The 23,029-nt window shown below is 44.6% G+C and overlaps 1 protein-coding gene across 1 annotated transcript in view; it reads right to left on the bottom strand.

Annotated features, from left to right (window-relative positions):
- Nucleotides 1-321: 321 nt before the first annotated feature.
- CACNG5 (calcium voltage-gated channel auxiliary subunit gamma 5) overlaps nt 322-23,029 on the bottom strand; it is a 32,895-nt gene continuing 10,187 nt past the window's right edge. Inside the window, exons 2-6 of the mRNA XM_067547807.1 lie at nt 6,914-7,149; nt 5,415-5,501; nt 4,348-4,488; nt 2,916-3,061; nt 322-1,354 (exon numbers count right to left, since the gene is read on the bottom strand). Of these exons, the coding sequence (XP_067403908.1) occupies nt 1,097-1,354; nt 2,916-3,061; nt 4,348-4,488; nt 5,415-5,501; nt 6,914-7,121 (840 nt within the window). The 5' untranslated portion in view covers nt 7,122-7,149 and the 3' untranslated portion in view covers nt 322-1,096. The remainder of the gene's footprint in view (nt 1,355-2,915; nt 3,062-4,347; nt 4,489-5,414; nt 5,502-6,913; nt 7,150-23,029) is intronic.

Raw genomic sequence — 23,029 nt, 5'->3', positions numbered from 1 at the left:
AAAAAAGGATTTTCTGAAGCCATTAAAAAACAAAAGTAGAAACCATAAATTCTGACACAGTTCTTTCAGTAATCTTGCTTTGTTTTTTAACAATAGTATTGTATATGGATTTTCACCATCAGTTTAACAAACTTCATATAGAAACTGACCGATATTCATCTGCTGGTAGCTCTCAGTCCTCCAAGACCAAAGTGTATAACATTAACTTTTCATGAATGACAAGGTCCCCAAGTAAGGCAAGCTGCAAAATTGATCAAGCCTGAAATAATGTATGTCATTTTCTGTAAAATATAAAATTTGGGCCAGCTCTTCAGTGCGGGGGAAATCAGCAGACTTCTGCGGAGCTATGGCAGTTTATACCAACAGAGGATCTGACCCTTTGTTTCAAGAATTTGCCTTTCTGATGTCAAAAGTTTTCACTAACAGGGAAGCTTAACACAACGGTCATACTGGAAAGAGATCTAACATGAGTGATTTAGGGCGTGATTTGCCAGGAGTCCTAAGTGAGTGTCTTGGCTCCCACAGAACGTCAATGGGAACCTAACTCAGTTATAGACCTCTGAGGTTTAGTTGGTATGGGTGGCTATTGATCATTATGGCCTACTTAGAAATGATGCACAGCAATGATGAGATGGTCCGTCACTGTAAATGACAAATCAAGATGCAATCTGTACTTTTCTAATTAATACCATTACTTTGAAATTTACATGTATCGTTCATGCCAATAAATCGACAGCAAAATGATACTAATACACAAGCTTGTGCCACCTACCATGAAATGCATTTTTGCTAATGGCGGGTCTCTGATATGAAACCCTCTCTGAGCCCAATCCTGCATCTAGTCCACATCCAAAGCTACTATTTGTCAGGTGTGTGGAATGGCTGGGGGATCAGGACCTTAGATGTATTGCAGATATGCAGGTAAGCATCATTTAAAAAAACAAACACCCAACACTCTCTAGGCAATGATTAACACCATTTACGATCATATAAACAGAGGACTGTCCTGAAAGAGTGGCCTAAAAATGACGAATCGAGTCAGGACACAGCAGCTGTTTGCTCTTATTTCCAAATAGGCAATGGCGTTAATTGCCATTCAACATGGGGAGGATGACATTTGATCGTAATCAGGACATTTGAGCAGAGCAGGGTAGTTACTGTTCATCTGGAGAGAGGCATCACTGGAAATATCGGAGGGGCTGCGTCCGCGCACCCAGGCATCTGGATGCAAGAACTGCCCTGAGTAATCCGAGCAGTTGCTAAGACGGGGGCGGTAGAAGCCAGGGTGGGGTCTGTACATCTCCTCGGCAGTATATCGTTTCATGAACAGGTAGACTGACATCACACCGGCACTCTAAAGGGGAGAAAACGAAACAAACGCTATTCCCAGGGTAGGGAACTGGGTTGACATTTAATCCTAAGGAATGAAGGATACTTGGGAGCTGTACTGCCATTGCCATGGTGTGTTTACGAAAGCAGCGTGGTCTAAGAGGCAGGGCATCAGAGTGGATGCCTGGAGACCTAGTTTCTTTTCCTTGCTTCTGCAAATGACTTGCGGCAAGACCTTGGGGATAGGGTGGCCGTTCCAGTACTTCCGGGAACGGTGTGATGTGCCTCCCGCCCGCTCCCCAAAGATGGCCTCTCACACACAGCACGTGCGAGATCACCCCGCGAAGGCGCACACCATTCTGAGGAATGCACTACCCCACCCCCACCGGCATGACCTCTCACGCACACTGCATGCGAGGTCGTGCCGCTCCGGGGGATACTACATCGAGGCGCGCACCACCCCACCTCCACTGGCATGACCTCTCGCACCCAGCGCACGCAAGGTCATGTCGCACAGGGGGACACCCTTTTGAGGCGCACACCACACCGCCTTCACCGACTTGACCTTCGTGCACAGTGCAGACAAGGTCACACCACACAGGGGGACACCATTTTGAGGCGCGCACTATCCCACCTCCACAGGCATGACATCTCACTCACAGCACATGTGAGGTCATGCCACACAGGGGGGCACCGTTTTGAGGCGTGCACCACCCCACCCCCACCAGCATGGCCTCTCACGCACAGCACACGCAAGGTCACACCGCACCAGGGGGCGGGGGGGGGGGGGCATTTTAAGAGTGTTCCGCCCTGCCCCTGCCAGCATGACATTGCTCTTAGTCCCCCAGCCAATCTCAGACAAAACCACGGCCGGGTTTGTCAGTACCAGACAGGGGACAAACCACCCAAAAAGAGGACAGAACGGTTCATAACTGGATGAGCGGCCTCCCGACTTGGATAAGTCACTTCTGCCTCGGCTTCCCCGTCTGTAACCCGGGGATAACAATACACCTGTCCCCAAGGTGCTCCTGCTTCTCCTGATTCAACCTACTTTGACCACTGGCATTCAGGGTTTTCACTGGCTGGCAGGAGACACGGGCTCAATTAATGGCCCCAGGATCAGGTCGTCTGTTCGTCATTCCATATAAATGTCTGTTCATGATTTTGGGCTCCCAAAGGGTCCTGCCCACATCACCACAGACCTCCTTTTCATGACAACCAATTCCCAATGCTTGGCCCAACAGCCAATATTTTAACTCCTGAGAACAGGACAAGTTTTTAAGGTTACGTCTACATTGCCCCTGCAGTTTGGACTACAAGGGTGTGAATAGCAGTGAGCACGAAAGTGCTGTGCTCTAACTCCCCCGTGTGGACACTGCGGGAGTGAATGAAAGCGTCCTACTTTGCATTAATGGAGTCCTGGCTGAAGAGGACTAGGAACCTTTTAGTTAACATCCACCCCGGGGAGTTGTAGTGCAGCTGCCCTTTGGTCCACACACAGCTATTCACATCCCTATAGTTTGAGCTGTGGGGCAGTGCAGATATGCCCTTTTAGGCACTTCAGAGAGCTCACGACTGACAAGTACCTCTGTGAGAAGGAAAGAGATAGCGGAGAAGGCAAATGACCATCCGTATTTATAACTGAAGTAAGTCTCTGAGTCCTTGGTCTGGTTCAGCATCTCGTCATTTATGCTGGAGATGTACAGCACCAGCCCCACAACCAGAGATAAACCTGGGGAGAGAGAAGGGAGTGTGACAGAAGGAAATGTTTTCCACTAAAGACACAAAACAGCTCATTGGTGGTTCCTCCTTTAAGAAAAAACGTGTATGTAAAATTTAAAATATGTAGGTTGCATTTCAAAAAATTGGGGAAATCTGGAACAGATTTCTCACCCACTGAACTGATCAACACATTTATGTCATTTTAGTCAAACCATTAGGTTCATAAACACGAGTCTTCTCCACTACAAGTGATCTGTGTACGAAAATGCTTTTAAACTCAGCTGTCACAGCTGTTTGTTTAGCACTCGTCTAATGCAATGTATAAAACATTCACTGGTCTCATGTAGAAATAGCCCAGCTATTTTAAAGTTTCAAACATCCTCTGTGACTGACTTGCCATAAGAAATAAGGGACCTTGGTGTTTTGGTTTGGTTTTGTTTGGTTTTTTTAAAGAGTCCAATCTTGTGGGAGTGAAATTGTGGATGAAGTCTCCGACATGTCTCATGACATCACTGCAATTCCAAACCAGGCTGTTAAAGAGCTACCATTTACATCCTGCACTGAACAGACGTGCAGACCAAGTCAAGAGTGCCTGAAGTTACCAAAACAATAAGCTAAGAGATATTGGAGAATGCTGAAAACTACAAAAAGAAAATCCTCTCACCACTGGTTTTTTTCACTTGCCTCAAGAATGAGTAGTTTAAAAAAAAAAAGGAGCTACGGAAAATAGTTTTAGGGTCAAGTATTTTTTTCATCATCATTTCTAGATGTATCTTATGAGATGTAAATATTAATATTGATTTTCTTTGGCTCAATAGGTCTGGTATTCCTGCGGCTGAGGCTAATATATTGTGCCAAGCTAAGAGACTGCATGGTATCGTGTCACAGACCAAGTGAAGCGGTCATAATTAAAGCTGGTTGGGAATTTTTCTTTCCCTAGGATAATTTTCACATAAAGCTATTGATGAAAGCCCCAAATCTTTTGATGAAAAAGGTCATTTTTCACATAATTTCCATTTTCTTGAAAAGCCATTTTTCATCTTAAAAAAAAATAGTTTTGATGACAAATTTTTGACCAGGTCTAGCCATAATGTGCCATCCCACCATTGATTTAAAAAAAAAAACCATGGCACAATGTAGCCCAAAGTAAGGATTTAACACAGCTTTACTGCAGCCCTACAGATCTGAGTGGTTTACATGGCTATTATTTCTTCCCCCAAGTACAAGGGCTTTCAGAGAAAACCAAGGCAGATGAGGCAGCAAGTGCAATGTTAAGTATGTGCCAATGAAACTCACCAGACAGAATGAAGAAGATTCCTGATACAAAGGCCAGGATGGTTCTGTGAGGCCGAATGTGTCCAATATTGCTTAGTATAAACCCGATGAACATGAAAAAGAGGCTGACCAAAGGGAAAGGGGTAGCAGAACGAATCATCTCTGGTTGTAAAAGAGGGAGGAAAAATGAGAACAAAGTTAACCCTCCACATAACATCAGAACCGGGCTAGATAGCATAGGACAAGTCCTTTACGTCTCCAATTTGTAGCATTCCATAGATCTCTCTTTTTCCTTTCCTGTTCCATGTTTAAGTCTCATGTGCATGCTTGAGACACCCAAGCCCACACACACCAAACCTACTTTGCTAAGCAGTTGACCGATGGTGCAACTATACCTGGCTGAGAAAACATCTGTTAATGTTTGCATTCCCAGTGGTTTCCACCTGAACCATTACAAATGCACATCTGATATTTTTTGTGGTATCGTTGCAAGACTTTTCACTAAATACTTATATTTATTGTCTCAAAAATATACCAAGCACTGTTAAGGTTCACACGTAGAAGTGGCAAAAACAAAACAAAAGACTGGACAGTGAGAGTTGTGACATTCCATCCTTAATTCATCCCACCCCACAGGGGGTCTAAATCAGTGCACAATGCCTCAAACTGTACGGGCTGTAATACCTGCTGCTGCAAATTATTCGTCTCCAGCTCTTGTCACCAGTGAGAAGAGAATGTAAAATCATCTATTAAAAAAAAAACAAACAAAAAAAACAACCCACTGGCCTTGACTACTCCAGCAACAACAGGAATCTCTCTCAGATGCAGGATCTGGCTTGTAGCCTCTGTGAGCTTCCGACCATTGGGGAAGGCATAATCAGACACTTCTCAGCATGTTTAGCATTTCACCAAGTAAAACGTGGAGTTGTACATAAACACCCAGTTGTACGTTACAACACAACACCAACAGGGAATCAGAAGGCCCCCTTTGTGTCCTGAGTTCTGAAGTAATTTCCTAGCTACCCTCCAGTATGTTAGCAGGCTGCAAGGAATAAATGATAGAACAAAACCATAAATAAACCACCTACTTAGAACACTGACTGTTGATTCAGATGTCAGCTGGACATTCATGGGCATGACATATTCTATAGTAAAACACCGGCCACGCTCTTCACCTGCAGGAAGAAGAGCCTGATTTAATCTTGTAATTGAATTAAAATGTTTTCTTTAATAGAAGTTGGTTTTTTTAAACTGAATTTCAGTACATGCAAAAGAAACTTGCTTTTTTGGTGCTCTTTGAGTCATAAGTGTTAGTGTATGATGCAAGATGCCTACTAGCTACCATATCCTTGAGGGATCTGCTACTTGGCTTTTTAAAATGTCACAGGCAAAAGAGTAATAGCTAGGGGAGTACTGTTAGCTGGTCTCATGTATCGCTCAGAAACTGATCAGCTCAACAAATACAGCACTCTCATTGTGCTGGTCAATCTGAACATTTATTGGGGGGCAGTGGAAATGGAAAGAACCCAAAGCCCAACGTGTGGGAAGTACCTGGGTAAGGCTATTGGGTGAAAACAAAGAGGGCAAATGAATGGTGTGCTACAGTGCTTTGTCAAACAAACTGCATGTAAACAGCTGTTCCTGAATAGGAGAAATCTCAAAGCTAATTGGCAATGTGGGGGATGTCGACAGACCATGTAATTCTAAATTAGCTGGAGAGGGCTTGGCTTAGGATGCCCTCTGATGAGGCAAACAAAGGTTTAACATTTGATACAAAATACACTATTAATCAAAATGGATGGTCTGGTGGGTAAAAAGCACAAAACTGTGAATCGGGACATCTGGTTGACCCCTAGCTCTGCCACAGGCTTGGTCCCCTTTGGAAAACTATTTGGGTTAGTCTAGCCTGGGACCGTTTTCAACCAGTGGTGCAAACCTTGCAACCCTCCTGGGGAACTGCTGGAGCTAATCGTTCTTTGCTTTTCTAAAGCACCAGACACCTCCGCATCTCAAACCATTTTATAGACAAAAGAGCAAGACTGTGCCCTCATAACATCATGCAAGCAAGAACTGTCAGCTCCTTGTGCAGACTACTTACATCACAGGTCACGCACTTGGGGGAGGGGGAAGCAACCTCCATGGGGCTGCTACTCCCCACTGCACAGGTGGGCAGAAAGAGGGTGGGCAGGAGCAAAGAATGGAGTCTTGGTTTAGCCCCTCCCATACCACATCCGGAAACAGGTTACTTCCCTGCCGGAGTATGGGGAGAACCAGAGAGAGAATCGTGACAGAGCAATTCCTTCCCTGCTATGCTCCTGAGCACCGTTCACTCAGGGCAGACGTAAAGTTACAATCGAGTCGTAAGGAATTATACCACCCCAAACACTCTGTGCAACTGGGGAAACAGAAGCACAGAAGTGGTTAAGTGGCTTGCCCAAGGTTGTGCAGGACCTCTGTGGCAAAGACAGGAATGACAACGAAAATCCCTGGCTCCCAGTCCTCTGCTCTACTGGGCAAAGCTTCCTCACTGAAGATGGTGTGAAAATCACAAGAGTGAATAAATAGTTCTTTGTACAGAGCACCATACCTGCCAAAAAGCAGACCCTCCAGAGGCCAGAGTGCAGCGACATTTTGATTTCAGTGCTCTGATTCTGCGGCAGGATGATTCCCTCTTCCAGGTAGAGCCAGTAGTCGGTGCTCACGGCAATTCCTAAGAGCCCCAAGCCGCATACAGCAAACACACTGCTGAGCAGAGTCAAAGCCTTCCTGCCACACACGCTCATTCCAAAGAGCATCGGGGTTCAAGACCACAATAAGGAATAGCTGGAGGGGAGAAAAGATGGCGTGATTAGCAGGGACTGTTGCGCAGCCAATCTATTTCCAGCGTCGCTTTCTTGAGGGTCTGTAAGTGACATAAATCTTTTCCCTTTTCCCCTTAGTGCTTATTTAGGTCGAGCTGAAATAAACAGTTTTTAAAAAATCACAAACTCCCCAGACAGAGGGAGCATTTGAACCAAATGGGACTGATTGTCACAGAGCTTTATTCAGTTTTACTCCCCAAGGGCTCACGGACTTGCTGAACACATTGCCACAGAGATGTATGCATCCAGCTCTGGGGATGTACACGCACATACAGTATTCTCAGTATAGAGTGATTATTGTTTATCATTGGCGTTACTGAATTGCATACATGCCACAACCAAAACTGGGATCCCATCTAATTCTCTCTCTTAGGAACTTCTATGACTTGAGTGCCTCACAGTCTTTATCCTTCCACCCCCCCTGTGTGGTAGACAAGTGTTGTTAAGCTACTATTACATGGTAAGAGCCATCCCCTGTCCCAGAGATTTTACACTCTGGAGCCCAAATCCTGCAAAGATTTACACACAGGCTCACATGTAGGACTTGGAATTAATACCACTAAAGTCAGTGGGACTACGCACAGTGTGTAAAGTGAAGCACAGGTGTAAACATCTTTGCAGGATCAAAGCTCAAATCATATCTTATATTTATCTGGAGCAGTGGTTCTCAACCTGGGGTCCAGGGCCCTCTGGGGGGCCGTAAGTGGGTTTCAGGAGGTGTCCCAAAATAAACCAGAGAGCAGAGCTGGTGTGAGACTAGCCCTACTTGCTACCCCAAACGCGGGCCCTGGCTTTTAATCTACTGGCTGTGCAGAAAGACAGTTGTTGTGGCACAGGTGGGCGGTGGAGTTTTTGTAGCATGGGGGGCGGGCACAGAAAGGAAAAGGTTGAGAACCCTGGTCTAGAGCTTTTCATCCACAAAGATCCTAAACACATCACAAAGCCATGCACACTGGAGAACCACAGTGATCTGCACTTAACAACACATGCACAGAGCCATTTTTCTGTGTGAATTATAGTCTTTCCACTCCTTTGAGGAACAATTTACCACCAGGGGGCTAGAATGAATTCTCATAATTTAACAGTTCATTATTTTACCAAATGCACTGCGGACTATACATCTGCTAGATAAATGAATGAAGTACATTGTGCAATGCATTAGCCTCACCTTATTTACTTTTTATTGTGTTGTTCACTTACTCACTGATTTGCAGAATTCAGTCACTCTCAGCAGGCCTTCCAGGTGACATTGCAAATTGACAAGATTTTACCAAAGGTCATAATTTTATTTATTAAAAGTTTTATCAAAGGCTCTTAAGCAAAGTAAGCAGTCGTGGGATAAGAGGGAAGGTCCTCACATGGATCAGTCATTGGTTAAAAGGCAGGAAACAAAGGGTAGGAATACATGGTCAGTTTACATAGTGCAGAGGTAAATAACAGGGCCCCTCTGGGATCTGTACTGGGACCAGTGCTGTTTAACACATTCATAAATGATCTGGAAAAAGAGGTAAACAGTGAAGTGGCAACGTTTGCAAATGATACAAAATTCCCCAAGATAATTAAGCCCGGAGCAGACTGTGAAGAATTACAAAGGGATCTCACAAAACTGGCTGACTGGGTAACAAAATGGCAAATTAAATTCAATGTGGATAAATGCAAAGAAATGCACACTGGAAAACATAATCCAAGTATACATACAAAATGATTAGGTCTAAATTAGCTGTTACCACTCAAGAAAGAGTTCTTGGAGTCACTGTGGATAATTTTCTGAAAACAGCTGTTCAATTTTAAGCAGCAGTCAAAAACATTAACATAATGTTAAGAACCATTAGGCAACGGATAGATAATAAGATAGAAAATACTTATTATAATGCCACTATATAAATCCACAATATGCTCACACATTGAATACTTCCTGCAGTTGTGTTCACCCCATCTCAAAAAAGATAGAGAAGGGCAGCAAAAATGACTTGGGGTACAGAATAGCTTCCATATGAGGAGAGATTAAAAAGACTGGGACTGTTCATCTTGGAAAAATGACAACTAAGGGGGGATATGATAGAAGTCTATAAAATCATGAATGGTGTGGAGAAAGTGAATAAGGAAGTGTTATTTACCCCTTCACATGACACAAGAACCGAGGGAGGGGAGCTCACTCAATGAAATTAATAGACAGCAGGTTTAAAAACAAACAAAAGGAAGTACTTCTTCACCTAATACACAGTCAACCTGTGGAACTCATTGCCAGTGGATGTTGTGAAGGCCAAAAGTATAAGTGGGTTCAAAAAAGAATTAGATAAGTTCCTGGAGGACAGGTCCATCAATGGCTATTAACCAAGATGGTCAAGGATGCAACCTCATGCCCTGGGTGCCCCTAAGCCTCTGACTGCCAGATGCTAGGTCTGAACAACAGGGGATGGATCACTTGACAAATTGCGCTGTTCTGTTTATTCCCTCTGAAGCATCTGGCATTGGCCACTGTCAGAAGACAGGATATGGGCCAGATGGACCATCGGTCTGACCCAGTATGGCTATTGTTTTGTTCTTAAAGTTCACTACTGCCTGAGAAGGCACTGAGGGCTCTTGGCCACAGGGCACAACTAAAAGAGAAGAAAAGCCACAGCAAGCGACAGGTTAGAGAACTAAGAAAAAACGAAGACAGTTTTGCTAAAGACATTGTAGCTTGGTGGGTGGGAATCAGGTAGCTAGATCTGTTTACTGGTTCTCTCAAGCAGTGTTTCTCAACCTTTTAAGTAGCAAGTACCCCCCTAACTTCTGAACATTTTAATAAGTTCCCCAACACTCAATTTTCCACTCTAAGAAATACAACCTTCTTCCCCTTTACCGCTGGACGACTGTATTCCTCGTAAAGCAGGAGAGTTCTGAGTTGTGCAGTGTTGTGTGGCTGTGGTAGATCTGATCTGCTGTTTCTCCCCTCCTTCCTCCTCCCCATCCTCCATATCAGAGCACAGGTCAATGCCAGCCAGTCACTATGGCCTGATGGTGGGGTCACGTGGGGTTCTCCTCACACAGGCAGGAACTTGTGAGGTATGAGCAGGCACAAGCGGCCCACCAGTGTGGATAGTAGTGCTCCCCATGGCTGTCCCCAGGGGGTGCGGGCCTGGGGCAAATCACACTGTGTGGGCCGCCTGCTTCCCAGCTGGGAGCTGGGACCGGGCGGGAAGCAGGCGGCTGCCACCTGGCTTCCCCAGAAGTTGGCAGCTGCCGCTCGTTTTCCTTCACTGGGTTTTTCGCCATGTACCCCCTGCCTGTGTCTCTCGTACCCCCGGGGATACTCATACCAAACTATGCACTAAAGAAATAGACTGAGCCACAGATAAGAGCACTATCAAATAGACTTTCCCAAATGTGTCTGGTTCTTGTTGAGCACCAGAGAAGCAAACAAACAAAATCCCATCTTGACAACAGACCACATTTAACACAGGAGAAGAAGGTAACATCTTCCTTGACCTACTTTTAAAATTGCACATGCACTGTTCAAGCTGTGTGAAGCTTCAAACAATAAAATGGTAGTTGATTGAATCCAAACAGAACACAGCACTTAACTAGAGTGTACAATGCAAGGTGACAAGGCAGAAAACTCCTCAATAAACAGAAGACACGATTTCATATCAATTGTTGGAAGGTCTATGTCCAAAATACTGAGGGGATAACTAATCAAAGATATGGCGGAGCTTTGTCTTGTGCTTCTTAGGGCTGGTCTGCACAATAGCTTGCACTGAAGTAGCTGCCTTGTTTTTCATTTCCCACCTTTTGTTATTTTGAGGCAAGTCAGTGTGTGGGCGCGCTCAATTTAGAATAAGCAAAATTGAAGTAGGATATTTTTACGTCTTTTTTTTTTTGTAAACGTTCTTGTTGAAATGAAGGAGGGACAAATGATTAAAGCAGAAAGCCTGGGAATCAGGAGCCATTGGTTCCTTCCCTCGCTCTGAGAGGAGAGTGACGTGTAGTGGTGTGAGCAGACAAATGGGGGACGTGGGAGTCAGCAGGACCCTGCGGTTCTGTTCCTGCCCTGGCTTTTTAATATCGCTATAGTATTACTTACTGACTTACAGTAATTCACAGGGGGACCTGTAAGTCTTCAGTTTGCAAAGCACTTTGAGAACCTGCAAAGGAAGAGTGCTGTCATAGCCTCATGACTATCCTGAGAAGCAGGTGATGATATGTAGTTCCTGCAACCGAACAATGATATAGTTTTTGTATTTGCAGGACAGCCAACAAGTTCGGCTCCTTTAGACAGAGTATCATGTACTTCCCCTTTGATAACAATCACATAAACACAGGCAATTATCCTCATCTACCAAGTTTTGCTTTGCCTTTCCATTGGACCATATTTTACGATAAAAGATGAAAACCTGGTTTCCCGAGTGTTGTGTCTTTTGCTCTTTACACAACATTACACCTCAAAGAAATACACAGTGAAGAGGCTCAAACTATTTAAAAGGAAAGGACCCTATTTCTATAAACTAAACTATGTGCAAAGGAGTTAACTGAATCTTGATAGAAAATATACTCGGATTCTCAAAACTGCCACAGTCACAGCTATTTTCCACCTCCACTAGAACATACTAGCTACAGAGCTGTATTAAGGCACGGGCTCTTATTACATGAACATCAGATGCTGATTTAAGCTATAAAAAGTGGTGTCACTTGAAGAATGTGGCCCATGCAGGCCCCTGCCACTACATGATATCATGAGCCCCTCACCTATGACATTGATGAAGAGTCTCATTTTTTTTTAAATGGTTCTTTCATCTCAGGAGAAACCCTGATGTTCAAAATTACAGCCTCAAAGCCAACTGTACCCCTACAGAGCACATCAGCAGCAAGATACGTGTTATGTGTGTCCAGGAACAGAAAAACACTTTTTCTGATGAAGTGGTGGGCCAAAGCCAAGAAGGTATTGGTGGTTACAGGGAAGAGAAGAGATTCTTGCCCAAAGACATCTATAACGCTTTCATTTCATCACCTTCACCTTCATCACCTTTGGCTTCAAAGCCAAAATCATTGAACAACTGAGAAGGCAAAACAAACAAAAAAAAGTTTTTATCCCTTTAAGAAGAGAATAATTCCCCATCCCCTAAGAACTGTTGTGATCAGAAAAGTGACTATGCAAACACGGCACTTCTTGTTCATCAGTTCTACTCCCTGGGTCCATACTGAGTCATATTTTATGACTACAGTGTCTAAAACAAAAGATTGTGGCACTAACATGACATTTGCCACTATCACATTGTTCACTCTGCCTGTGTGATACCCCTTTCTTCCCCCTGTGTCCGTCTCGCCTATTTAAGTTCTTTGTGTCAGGGATAGGATTTTTTTTGTTCTGTCTTAGGTACAGCTCCTAGCACAATAGGGTCCTGGTCCATGATACAAATAATAAATAAGAATATTGCTGTGATGCCTTGTGAATTAGCAAGGCTCATAAGAGGGAGATTTTCAACAGTACAAACAGGAGTTAGGTTGGACTTTCAATAGGAACTGGGCAACTAGCTGTCTTTTATGTCTTTGAAAATCTCACTCTAAATGAATCCATTGCTCCACTGGAAAAATGAGATTGTGGGGTTTCCAATGAAATCATGTGAAGAATTAATTTTTTACACTGATGATTTGCAAGATACTGATCCTTAGAGCTGTCCCGGCTTCTTCAGTTCACTATACTCTTTTGGTACCAGTCCAGGGACGAATACAAAAAGACTGGAATGTTATCTGCAATCCTGGTTGATACAGATAACACTTCTAAGGATAATTGGGCATGTACCTCTCCAGGGCAGACCTCTTTCAAAAGCCTTTGAAATTAACACTGATGTCATTACAAATGTTGCTCATCCAAGCTCACAAGTGACTTACTTGAAATTCTCTCTCATTTCTCCAAGATCTCAGAAATAAAATATTATTCTGGACCTGATCTTAATTCTCCAGGGCTGTAGGGCAGAGACCAGAGCAAGAGCAAACACCCTGGTCCATGTAACTGGGTTTTGAAAAGGAAATAAATCTGTATTTCAACTGTCTGAGCAACACTGACCACAGCAATAAATCCAAGCTTTAAAGCCCTCAAGTGCCAACGGCAAAGCACCCTCCTTTCAACCCCAAGTCCAGGTTGAAAGAGCAGAGCTAAATCAAGCAAAGAAGGCAGCAGCTTGCTAGAATGCAGTCTCCAATTTACTGCTGTTTGTGGCAAAGTGAAGCACTGATAAAGTTATCTCAGCTGACAAGAGAAAATGTTTCATTTATGGACACACACTGGGATGTAGGACAAACGTAGCGGCCTCGCTGTGTGATTTCAAAAGCATGGTGAAGGCTTCAAGGGGAAGGCAGGGAAAGCACAAGGGAATCACAGGCTAAAGGGTAAATACACACACACAAAGTTAGACTTAAGAGAGGAACTAAAGCAAAGGCAGAGATTAAGGAGAAAATAAAGAGAAACGAATAGAGCACAGCGAAAGGAGGAAGGTGAAACCGCACCGAGTGAGCTTTCAAGTGCAAGAAGAACAGTAGGAAATGAGGTAGCAGCCAGCAAGTTCAGGAAGAGAGAGCAAGGGTGGGGTAAGGAAGGAACTGACTTGAAAGACCAACTCCCCACTAAGTTGTAGCAAAGCTCTTTTCATTGGACTGACTAAAAATAAAGGGCTTTCAAGAAGCAAGGTCTCCTCAGGACACAATGCAGCCCGAACAAGAGGGCAAGGATAAATAGGGCAAGGGAGAATAGATCTCTCCAAAGTAAACTTTGCAAAGTTGCAGAGAGCCTGGGTGATCAGGAATGGGCCTCCAGGCTCGATGGAAGCATTGTTCCAGTTTGTGCCACTGCTTTAAGGCAATTAGCAAAGATACCACTGTACACAACACTCACAATCAGGCAAATCCTCACCCCCGCAATGCAGAACCCAACAGGATGGTGCTACGAGAGACCAGGCAAGCAGTGGATTCCCTCTTATCACTTCTGACTCCAGATCTTAGCTGACAGCCAGGTGGAAAGCACAAGGTCAACGGACCCACCTGAGGATGCTCTGAGCCCAATCCCCAATGAGATTTAAGGTTTAAACCTTGTAGGGGGCAGAACAGAACAGGAGGACGAGACTCATGGAGACCCTGCATGCACGGCTACCCGGACAGTTCTAGTCTTTGTTGGGCTGGGTTTGCAAGCGAGCGTAGCTCCAGTTTAGACACCCAAATAAGAGCCAGGCTTTCAAAGATGCTCAGCACCCATAATCTCCCACTGTGACACCCAACATGCTGAGTGCTTTGAACATCTGGCTCCGTGTGTCCCACCAAGATGGCTGTTCAGTTCTTTGGCCCTGTCCTGGCGAATAAAATAGACTCTGAAGCAGGAGCCAATTTCTTACCTGTGAACGGGGCGATTTCCAAAGGCACAGAAGGGAGCGAGGGGCCCAGCTCCCAAAGACATTCAGTGGGTGCGAGCACTTTACTGCCCTCGGTGCCTTTGAAAATCTCCCCCTGCTTCTCTCCAGCAATGCTGAATGGTGAAAAAGCCGCGATGCCCATCATTCTGAACCGGCAACGTGACAAGACTGTGTATGTCTGCATATATCTCCATCAATCTACTAACTCCATTCTGTTTTGATTGATCAACTGTGCTGTGCCTTCACTTTGACAACTGTAGCCTCCATCTGGAGCTGAAACATCCAGGAAGAGCAAGGATTTCCCCTGACACACAGTAGAGGGATAACAACAGGACAGCAATCAAGAGTCGTCAGCTTGGATGGCCTTCTATTCGTATGGGCTCATCCTAGAAGAATGAACTGGCTGCAGCTCTGGGGAACCAGTTCCCTCAATCTCAACTTCCCGTGGACCGTAACAAATCATCTCACTGATGAGGGACCTGAAGCATCTCAGGGGGAACATCTGACAAATGGGCCTAAAACTTTATAAAAGGACTCTCTCCATTCCAACCAAATGGGGAGAGACCAGAACCAGACAGTAAGTCTGGGTGGGAGGAGATGGGACCCTGAAAGGACACTGAACAAAACACAAATGTAATTAATGTCTTAATTTATACAGAGGCTTGCACCTCAAAAAGATCCCAAAGTGCCTTACAAATTCAAAGTGAAACATAAACCATGCACCAGGATCACTAGATCTACCACTGAAATAAATCAACTCAACACAATAGGGAAGCAAATGAAGAACTGGAGATTATATACATGTCATGGGGTGTGATTTTCAGAAGAGGTGAGCACCCACAACTCTACCTGCAGACCATGGGAGATGTGAAGTCTACTGAAGCACATAACAGGAGCAGCACGGAGAGTAAGGAAATTAACATCTACAGTATTTCTGAAGAGTCTAACATGGGCCTCCTTTTCCTTGTGATAAATGAAAGAAATCAGGAGCAGCCTGAAAACAAGACATCTCCCTGAGCTTACACTCTAAATACACAACAGGAAAGAGATGCATAGAGAGGTAAAGTGACTTACCCAGCAGGTCAGTGGCTGTGTTGGGATTAGAACACAGGTCTTCTGACTTCCCATCCAGGGTGATATCCAGTGACTAGATCATACTCCTTCCTAATTACCCCCCATTGTACAGATGGATCAACTGAAGTCCAGAGAGGCTAAATGACTTGCCCAAGGCCACAATCTCCCAAATCCTCGGATGACAAGAGAGAATGAGCTAACACACAAGTGGTACTGGACTCACAGAGCAGCTTTTCAGCTCACCTTTGGAGTATTCAGATTGGACAAAAATTATAGGTTTTAAATCATTGTATCCCCATTGTTCAGTGCGAGGCTCCCATTTACTGCACACTAACCAAACTGTGCACTGAATATGGATTATTTTTCTTTCTGTCTAGGATTTTCGGTGCTGACCATTGCTTTACTATCTAAGTGCCTCACACACGGGACTGAATTTACCCTATCCTGGGAACCATCACAATTCCTATCTTACAGGTGCAGAACCAAAGCTCAGGAAGGGTAAGCAGTGTTCCCAAGATCACACAGGGAGCCTATGGCAGAGCCAGGCACTGAACCCAGGTTTTCTGAGGCCTAGTCCAGCACCTTAACCAGAAGGCTGTTTTATCTCTTCAAGTGGTCGCCTACACTGTACACTACACACAACGCAACTTCTGCCATGAAGTGACTACAAGGCCCAGCCTCATTCACCACTCACCATACAATGGCTATGACTGGCTTTCAATGATGCTAGCAACTTCTAAAAGGCATGGGCAGGACAGGACAATAGCTTGCAGAGATGCCATCTTAGGCCATATGCATATATTCAAGAACTCATTAACAGAGCTGCTGGATCAAAACATAACCCTGGAAAGCTCATATTTAACATACCCTGCCTGCCAGCAGCAGTGCCTGGATTGCTCATCTCTACTCATCACTTTAAGAACCTCACCTCTTTTAACCCAAGATCAAGCAAACACTTCAGCAAGCAGAAGGACCACACTTGGAAGCTCGACAAAACTCAGGTTCTGGGGGTCAACCAAGGTGGTAAGTTTCACAGCACAGGACCCTCCATAATGAGTGCCTCTCTGTCTGGCTCTCAAGAGATCAAATGTGCAGAAGCAGTCAGCAGAAGTGCAGCTGTTTAGCCAGCGTACCAAGAGAAAAGTAGCCTCTTGGGTAGGAAGGTCCCAGACCATACGAGGCTTTATGGGCTCAGTTGTCTCCATCAGAAAGATTAAAATGACATAAAGGGTTGAGAAAACAGACAGACTGAAAGGGAGATAGAGGCTCTCTGCCCATGTTACAGTGAGACTTCGACTTAGTGGTTTGATAGAAAAGATTTGGATAAACTGATTCTTCAAAAGAAAAGCATGATCTGAAGTTCTCCCTGACCTCTGAATACTCCATATTAATGCAAAGTCCAGTTATATAAACTCTTAATCACTAACAAGGGATGGCACCCTTTTGGTAGGCCTTTCACACCATCAAGTCAGCACCTGTGCATTCAAAGCCTGTATACGATATTCATCTACCTGCTGCACTACTTGTGAATTCCCAAGTAGGGATACCATTCAAAAATCCAGACGCTAACACACTAAGCGCTGGATGCAAGATTTACAAAGGAGGAATATTCGTCACTGTAGAAGTCTGCAGATAAATCTGAAGGGGAAAAAAATCAATTGGGAATTTCACTCTAGGCTGCAGAATTCTTGTTGCTCTGTGTTACTGATTATGGTTCGTGTCTGTTGACCTCCATTCATGGCACTTTCTCTTTTATATTCTAAATGCTTACAGTCTAGTAATCCAACAAACTTGCAGTCCTAGTTTGCCTTCAGCATTGTGTGTTAACCCAAGCTCGCAAGTGTCTGCCTCAAATGGAGGCTTTAAGGAATTGGAATGCAGCGACACTGAAAGCAGTACACTCTGCAGAAGGCACACTAGTTCAGTGAAAGGAGAGGAACCGATGGTTTAGAGGATTGGTAATTGGACATGCTACCTTCACATCCAGGACAATTCTGGTTAAACCTGGAAGTGGAAAAAATTACTATCTGCACTGTACTGACTTTCTATTGCTTCCAGATACAATTCAAGATGTTGTTGATCTATGTACAGAATGGTTTGAGCTCTGGCTAAGTGAGAGATTCCCCCTGTTCCCAGTTGAAGTCAATTATCTAACTACGGTACATATATGGCCTTTGTGATGAATGTGGAATTGCTATATATTAATCTACGGCTACTGACGTGCAGTGATTATATGAACATCGTCTGTGATCTGATCAGTGAGATAAAGTTATTGTATAATTATGGTGAGTTATAAGAATTTTCTGTAGGACTGTGTTGACTTAACTTAATAGGGGGAGGGTTGAAAAGCAAACGAGGTGACCACACAATAGGTCTAGATAAGAACACCCAAGCCCCCACCTGAAAGATGATGAGTCAAACTGTCAGTTTCAAGTACCCTGTCTCTGACAAGTTGTAAACCTTGTTTTGCCAGAGCTGGGCGTTTACCAGATCAAAGGCCTAATAAACATTTTTAAATTGTCTTGATTTCTGGAAAGGGGACATTAAAGATTATATTTTAAGGAGGAAAAAACTAACCAAAAAAATGGCAAAGGATAAACAAGAACTAGCAAGAATTGACTAGGACTGACTACAAATGTGAATCCATAGTACAAGCATACACTAGAGGCCAGCTTCTGCTTTCATTTAAGTCAATGTGAGCTTTGGAATTGACTTCCATGGGAGAAGGATTGATCTCTGAATGCTATCACACATCAGGGCTTGACATGTTTCCACTGAATTCAATGGCAAAATTCCCATTGTTTTGAGTTGTTTTCCTACAGAAGTAATATCATTATGTAAGAAAAGAGGTGACAAAAGCCCAGAAAGATGAAGGCAATAAAAATGTCATGAGAATAAATCAACCTAGATGGAAGCAGAATGCCCTAGCGGATAGCACACTGGAATAGGAGCCGGGCGAAGAGGGCTCTCTTCCCAGCTCTGCTGATGACTTGCTGTGTAACCTTTCGGTAACCTCCTGTCCCCTCCCACCCTTTGACTTGTCTATTTAGATTGTAAGCACTTTGGAGCGGGGATTGTGTCTCACCACGTCTATAAAATACCAAGCACAGTGGGCCCCCCCCCCCCATCTCAGATGAGGCATTTGAGACAAACGCTTAGCAGGCATTATTCCTTTACTAGTCTCATCTTGAGTTTTATGATGTGCAAATCTTCATTCATGTCACTTGAGATCCAGATCCAACCTCAATTTCACAAATTTACTGACAAATTTAAAGTACTTGTATTTAAAAAGATAAATGAAATCTCTTCCTTTCATATCTAAAGCATTTCAAGGTCCCCACACTCTTCAGGCAGGGTAGTAAAATGCAATGTGACAGATTAAAAACCAGGACATCTTTTCTGAATCCAGCCACATAAGATATTTAAGATGTTTTAGTTTGAACTAGAAAAGAAAAAAAAAAAAATCACACAATGCCACCAATTTTAGTCCTGTGAGAGCCATGAATTACACATGAATTCATGAAATTCTAAGTCATGACATTTCTGTGCTACAAAGTTTTATCCACATAGAAAGGCTAAGAATAACTCATTGTTAAAGGATGCTAATCACAGACGGCACAGAGTGAAGCAGCCGCCATGCTCCAGGATTATTCTGATTAATAGCACATTCAGTGTAAGTAGAGGATCCTCTTTGAGTGCTTGATGCAGCTAGGGGGCTACAGACAGAGCTACAGTGACAAGACAGCTGGAGTTAAATTAAGCAGAAGTGGGGGTGAGGGGAACAACCACAAGAGCCAAATTAAAAATTCCACCCCCCTCTTATCTCATGTTCTACACAGCACACACAACTAAAGACACCAGTGTAGCAGGGGTTTTAAAAACACGGCATCTTATAGTTCATAGAAGGGGTTCTTCCCCACTAGAATTTTCCCATGAAGCTCGTGCTTGGGAAAATTAACCTGGATTGCATTCCGCGAAGTGGGCCTCCCTCCCTTTCCACGTGACAAATGAAAGAAAGCAAGAAGAGCCTGAAAAGAAATCCCCAGAGCACCATCTCCCCCTCTGAGCAACGTGCTGCAGACAATGCATTAGAATCCAGGCGTACCACAAAGCCATAGAGCATGCAAACGGTATCCTAATGAAAGCAGAGACTGACTTTGGTACACACACTTCAGAGAAGCAGCTCAGCAACTCAAGCTTAGCCATCTACATTCAAATCAGCTAGCCAAGTACAACGTTCATTTACTTATGGCTTTACTAAAGCAGCTCTCAGAAATGGGCTTTGTGTACCAGCCGGGAAAACCCGGTCATAACATCATCCTGATTAATGACAGCAGTATAAACTAATCATCTGGTGAGGATTCCTCCCTCTCTTTGCTTCATGCCCCCAGTTAACTTTCACTGGAACACATCCTAATTGCCATCACTGGTTATCCAGTCTGAGTGAGATTCTGAAGCATAGAATAATGTGTCACGGCTCTTTTGATATATTCAAACTCAGTGCTTCCCATGACTTCAGCAAGATTCATTACCACCTTCGGGGCTGAATAGCTAATGTCCCAGGAGACACAATAGGAAAATCCTTGCAGAAATGCAGTGGAGTCTGTTGCCATTTTATATCCTTAAACTTAACCTCTCCCACTCACATATCCACCTCCCTTCTTTGTGCCCTTCCCCCACTCTTTCTCTGTCATAGGTTTATACTGTAAATTCTTTGGAGTAGGGACTATCTTTACCATGCCTAGCACAATGGGGCCTCAATCTTGGTCGAGATCTTTACTTGCAACCCTAATACAAGTAATTGATGATTAAAACAGGGAGTGGACTTTGGAAATTTTCAAATCCTCAAGGCTGTTCCCCCAAAATACACAGCACCATCTGCACTGGAGAGACAAGGGCTTTGTCTGCCCTTCTCACCAGACCCAAAGACACCTGCATCGGAGAACAAGCCCTGTGCCCACCCCCCTCGCCTCTCGAATCTTCCACATGGAGAACGGCAGCAGCATCCAAGAGGAGTTGCAGGGAATGGGTCATTCCCCAAAACATCCAGCATCGATTATAGATGAGGGTGCAGAGCGTGAGTTACAGCCTTCCAGCCTTCTGCATTGGCCACAGAGGGACCCTCACCCGACAAGGACACTGAGCCCATGACCCCTCCCTTCGAATGAGGAGATGTTGCTGAGGAGCCTCTGCAGTCTCCTGACAGCATCATTCACTCATCTCTGAAACTTGAACACTGAGCATCTTTTCCTCATTTGCTCTATTGCCATTGGTTCTTCCCTCTTCATCCAACCCCCTATCAGCGCCCCCTTCAACTGCCCAGCCTCACTCCCCCGTACACTGTGCCTTCTATCCCTTCCTCTTTACCCATTCCCCCTCTTTTCCCACACTCCTTCCCACTATCACCCTCCCTCACTCCAATCCCAACAGGGGCTGCCCCAAAACAAACCAAAACCAAAGAAACCCTAACATAACATGAGTAAACACATCGTTGTTAAAAAGCAAACCCTGAACTATTGGCACTAGCCCGACACGTGTGCCTTTCATCACCCAGACCTTTGCTCTCTGTGCTTAGCAAACACCTTGCACATTTTGGGAATAACCTGAATATAAATACTGCAGAAGAATGCTGCGGGAAGAGGAGAGGACACAAGTCGAACGAATGGTCTGGGGCTGAACTAGCACAAACCAATCATTTCAGCCCAGTGAGAAGCGAAGAAAAATCTGTTCTCATCTGTGCATCAATCTCATTCACACACCTGGCATTCACAGAGCAGATACTTCAGCAAAAAGAGTGAAGAGTGAAAGCCTGATGTTTTCTTGTCCCTTTACTGCAGTGCCTTGCACAAACATGCCTTCCGTGGCCATCACACCTTCCCTCGGTCCCTAACCCTCCACTTTCCTTGATAAACACACTTCCTCTGGCAAGTTAAATCCCATTTGTGCTGATGAATTTCCCACCTCCTCCCCTGGCCTGCTAAGTGCAGATCATTGATGGAAGGTACTTTCCCATCTTGTGCTTTTCTGTCTGAACTCTCCTTCCAGATCCCAGTGCTACAGATACTAGACAGCATGACCTTCAGTACAAGCACTTCCATACCATGCAGGTGGATTGCAATGTGATTCACTAGCCAACTGGCATATGTGGGACAATGCAGCATGCTCACCTCCCTTCCCCCTGCTTGCCAGAGACATGAGAAACCTAGCACTTCTCTTCCATCCAGCAACAGATTGTTCCATCAGCTGAATCACAACGCTAAACTCTCAGGGGATCAATGCATGTCCAGTTTCTGGTTTAAGTAAAATTTTCTGGTTTATGTAAAACTTCAGGCCACCCCAATACAAGAAGTACACAATTTGGCAAAAGTTCTTTTCCCATCTATGTACCTGGGGGGATCTCTCATGAAAGAGGATGCTTTTCAGGCTGAGCTGAAGGCCATCTGGAGAAGAATGTTTAATATTATACAATTAGCTTTTACTATGGATGTCATCTCCTGGCTCTGTGCAGAACTAGCAGGTGTGCCGAGAGAAGCTAAGATTGCAATAGCCAGCTTTGGCTCTGTTTTGTGACAAATTGTTCTTCCTTTCATCATTGGTGATTACTTCCTAGCCTGGGTTTCCAACTGATTTTAAATGCAGTTTGGGGGCTCTGGCTGTGTCAGCTAATGAATTCCAGTCTGCTTTTGTGAATGCCAGGATGTAGTTCAATCTCCTTGTGGCTCTGGACATGCATTTTTGCAGCAGGAACTTGACACCTAGTGGACTGAATATACTTGGGAAGCTGCGACAAAGCAATCAAGGGCCATTAACATTGCATGGCTGTACCTCAGTGAAACAATGGGTTTGCTACCAGCAGGACCACTGACTTTGAATGTCTCTTTGCCCAGAAGCCAACAGGGTGGGGGCAGGGGAGGTTGGAGCCTGGAAATCCCCCAGTGGAAGCACTAGGTCAGGAAGGGCATCAGACACTGTTTTAAAAGCAGAATTCTCTGTACGCAAAGCAGGCCTTTTCATTGCCAGAGGCAAGACCAGGCCAAGCAGGCAAGAAGGGTAGACTGACCCGAAGTCTTGACCCCCAGGGGTGGTGTTGGCCCTGAGGCGATTGCGTTCAGGAGTTAAGTTGTTTTCCACAGATCCCTAACTCGCCTGTGCTTTTTAAGAGTTAAGTATGTGTGCTAAGAAATTCCTTTGCTAAGCCTGTTTCCTCACTTTACCGTCATGCTGTCCCTGAAGGGGTTAATTGGAACGCCAGCACTCCCACAGCCATGTGGACCCTGAGGGAGAATGTGTCTAAGCAACTGCGGGTCTCAGAAGGGCTGAGGCGGCCAGACTACAGGGATCCCACTGCCCAAGAAAGGGATCAGACACGGGGTCTGTAGCTGGGGA

Source organism: Emydura macquarii, unplaced genomic scaffold, assembly GCF_026122565.2.
Source record: "Emydura macquarii macquarii isolate MOO-44397 ecotype Brisbane River unplaced genomic scaffold, CSIRO-AGI_Emac_v2 contig_1230, whole genome shotgun sequence".
In the NCBI taxonomy this organism is placed as follows: Eukaryota; Metazoa; Chordata; order Testudines; family Chelidae; genus Emydura; species Emydura macquarii.
This window is presented reverse-complemented; position numbering and strand designations above follow the sequence as displayed.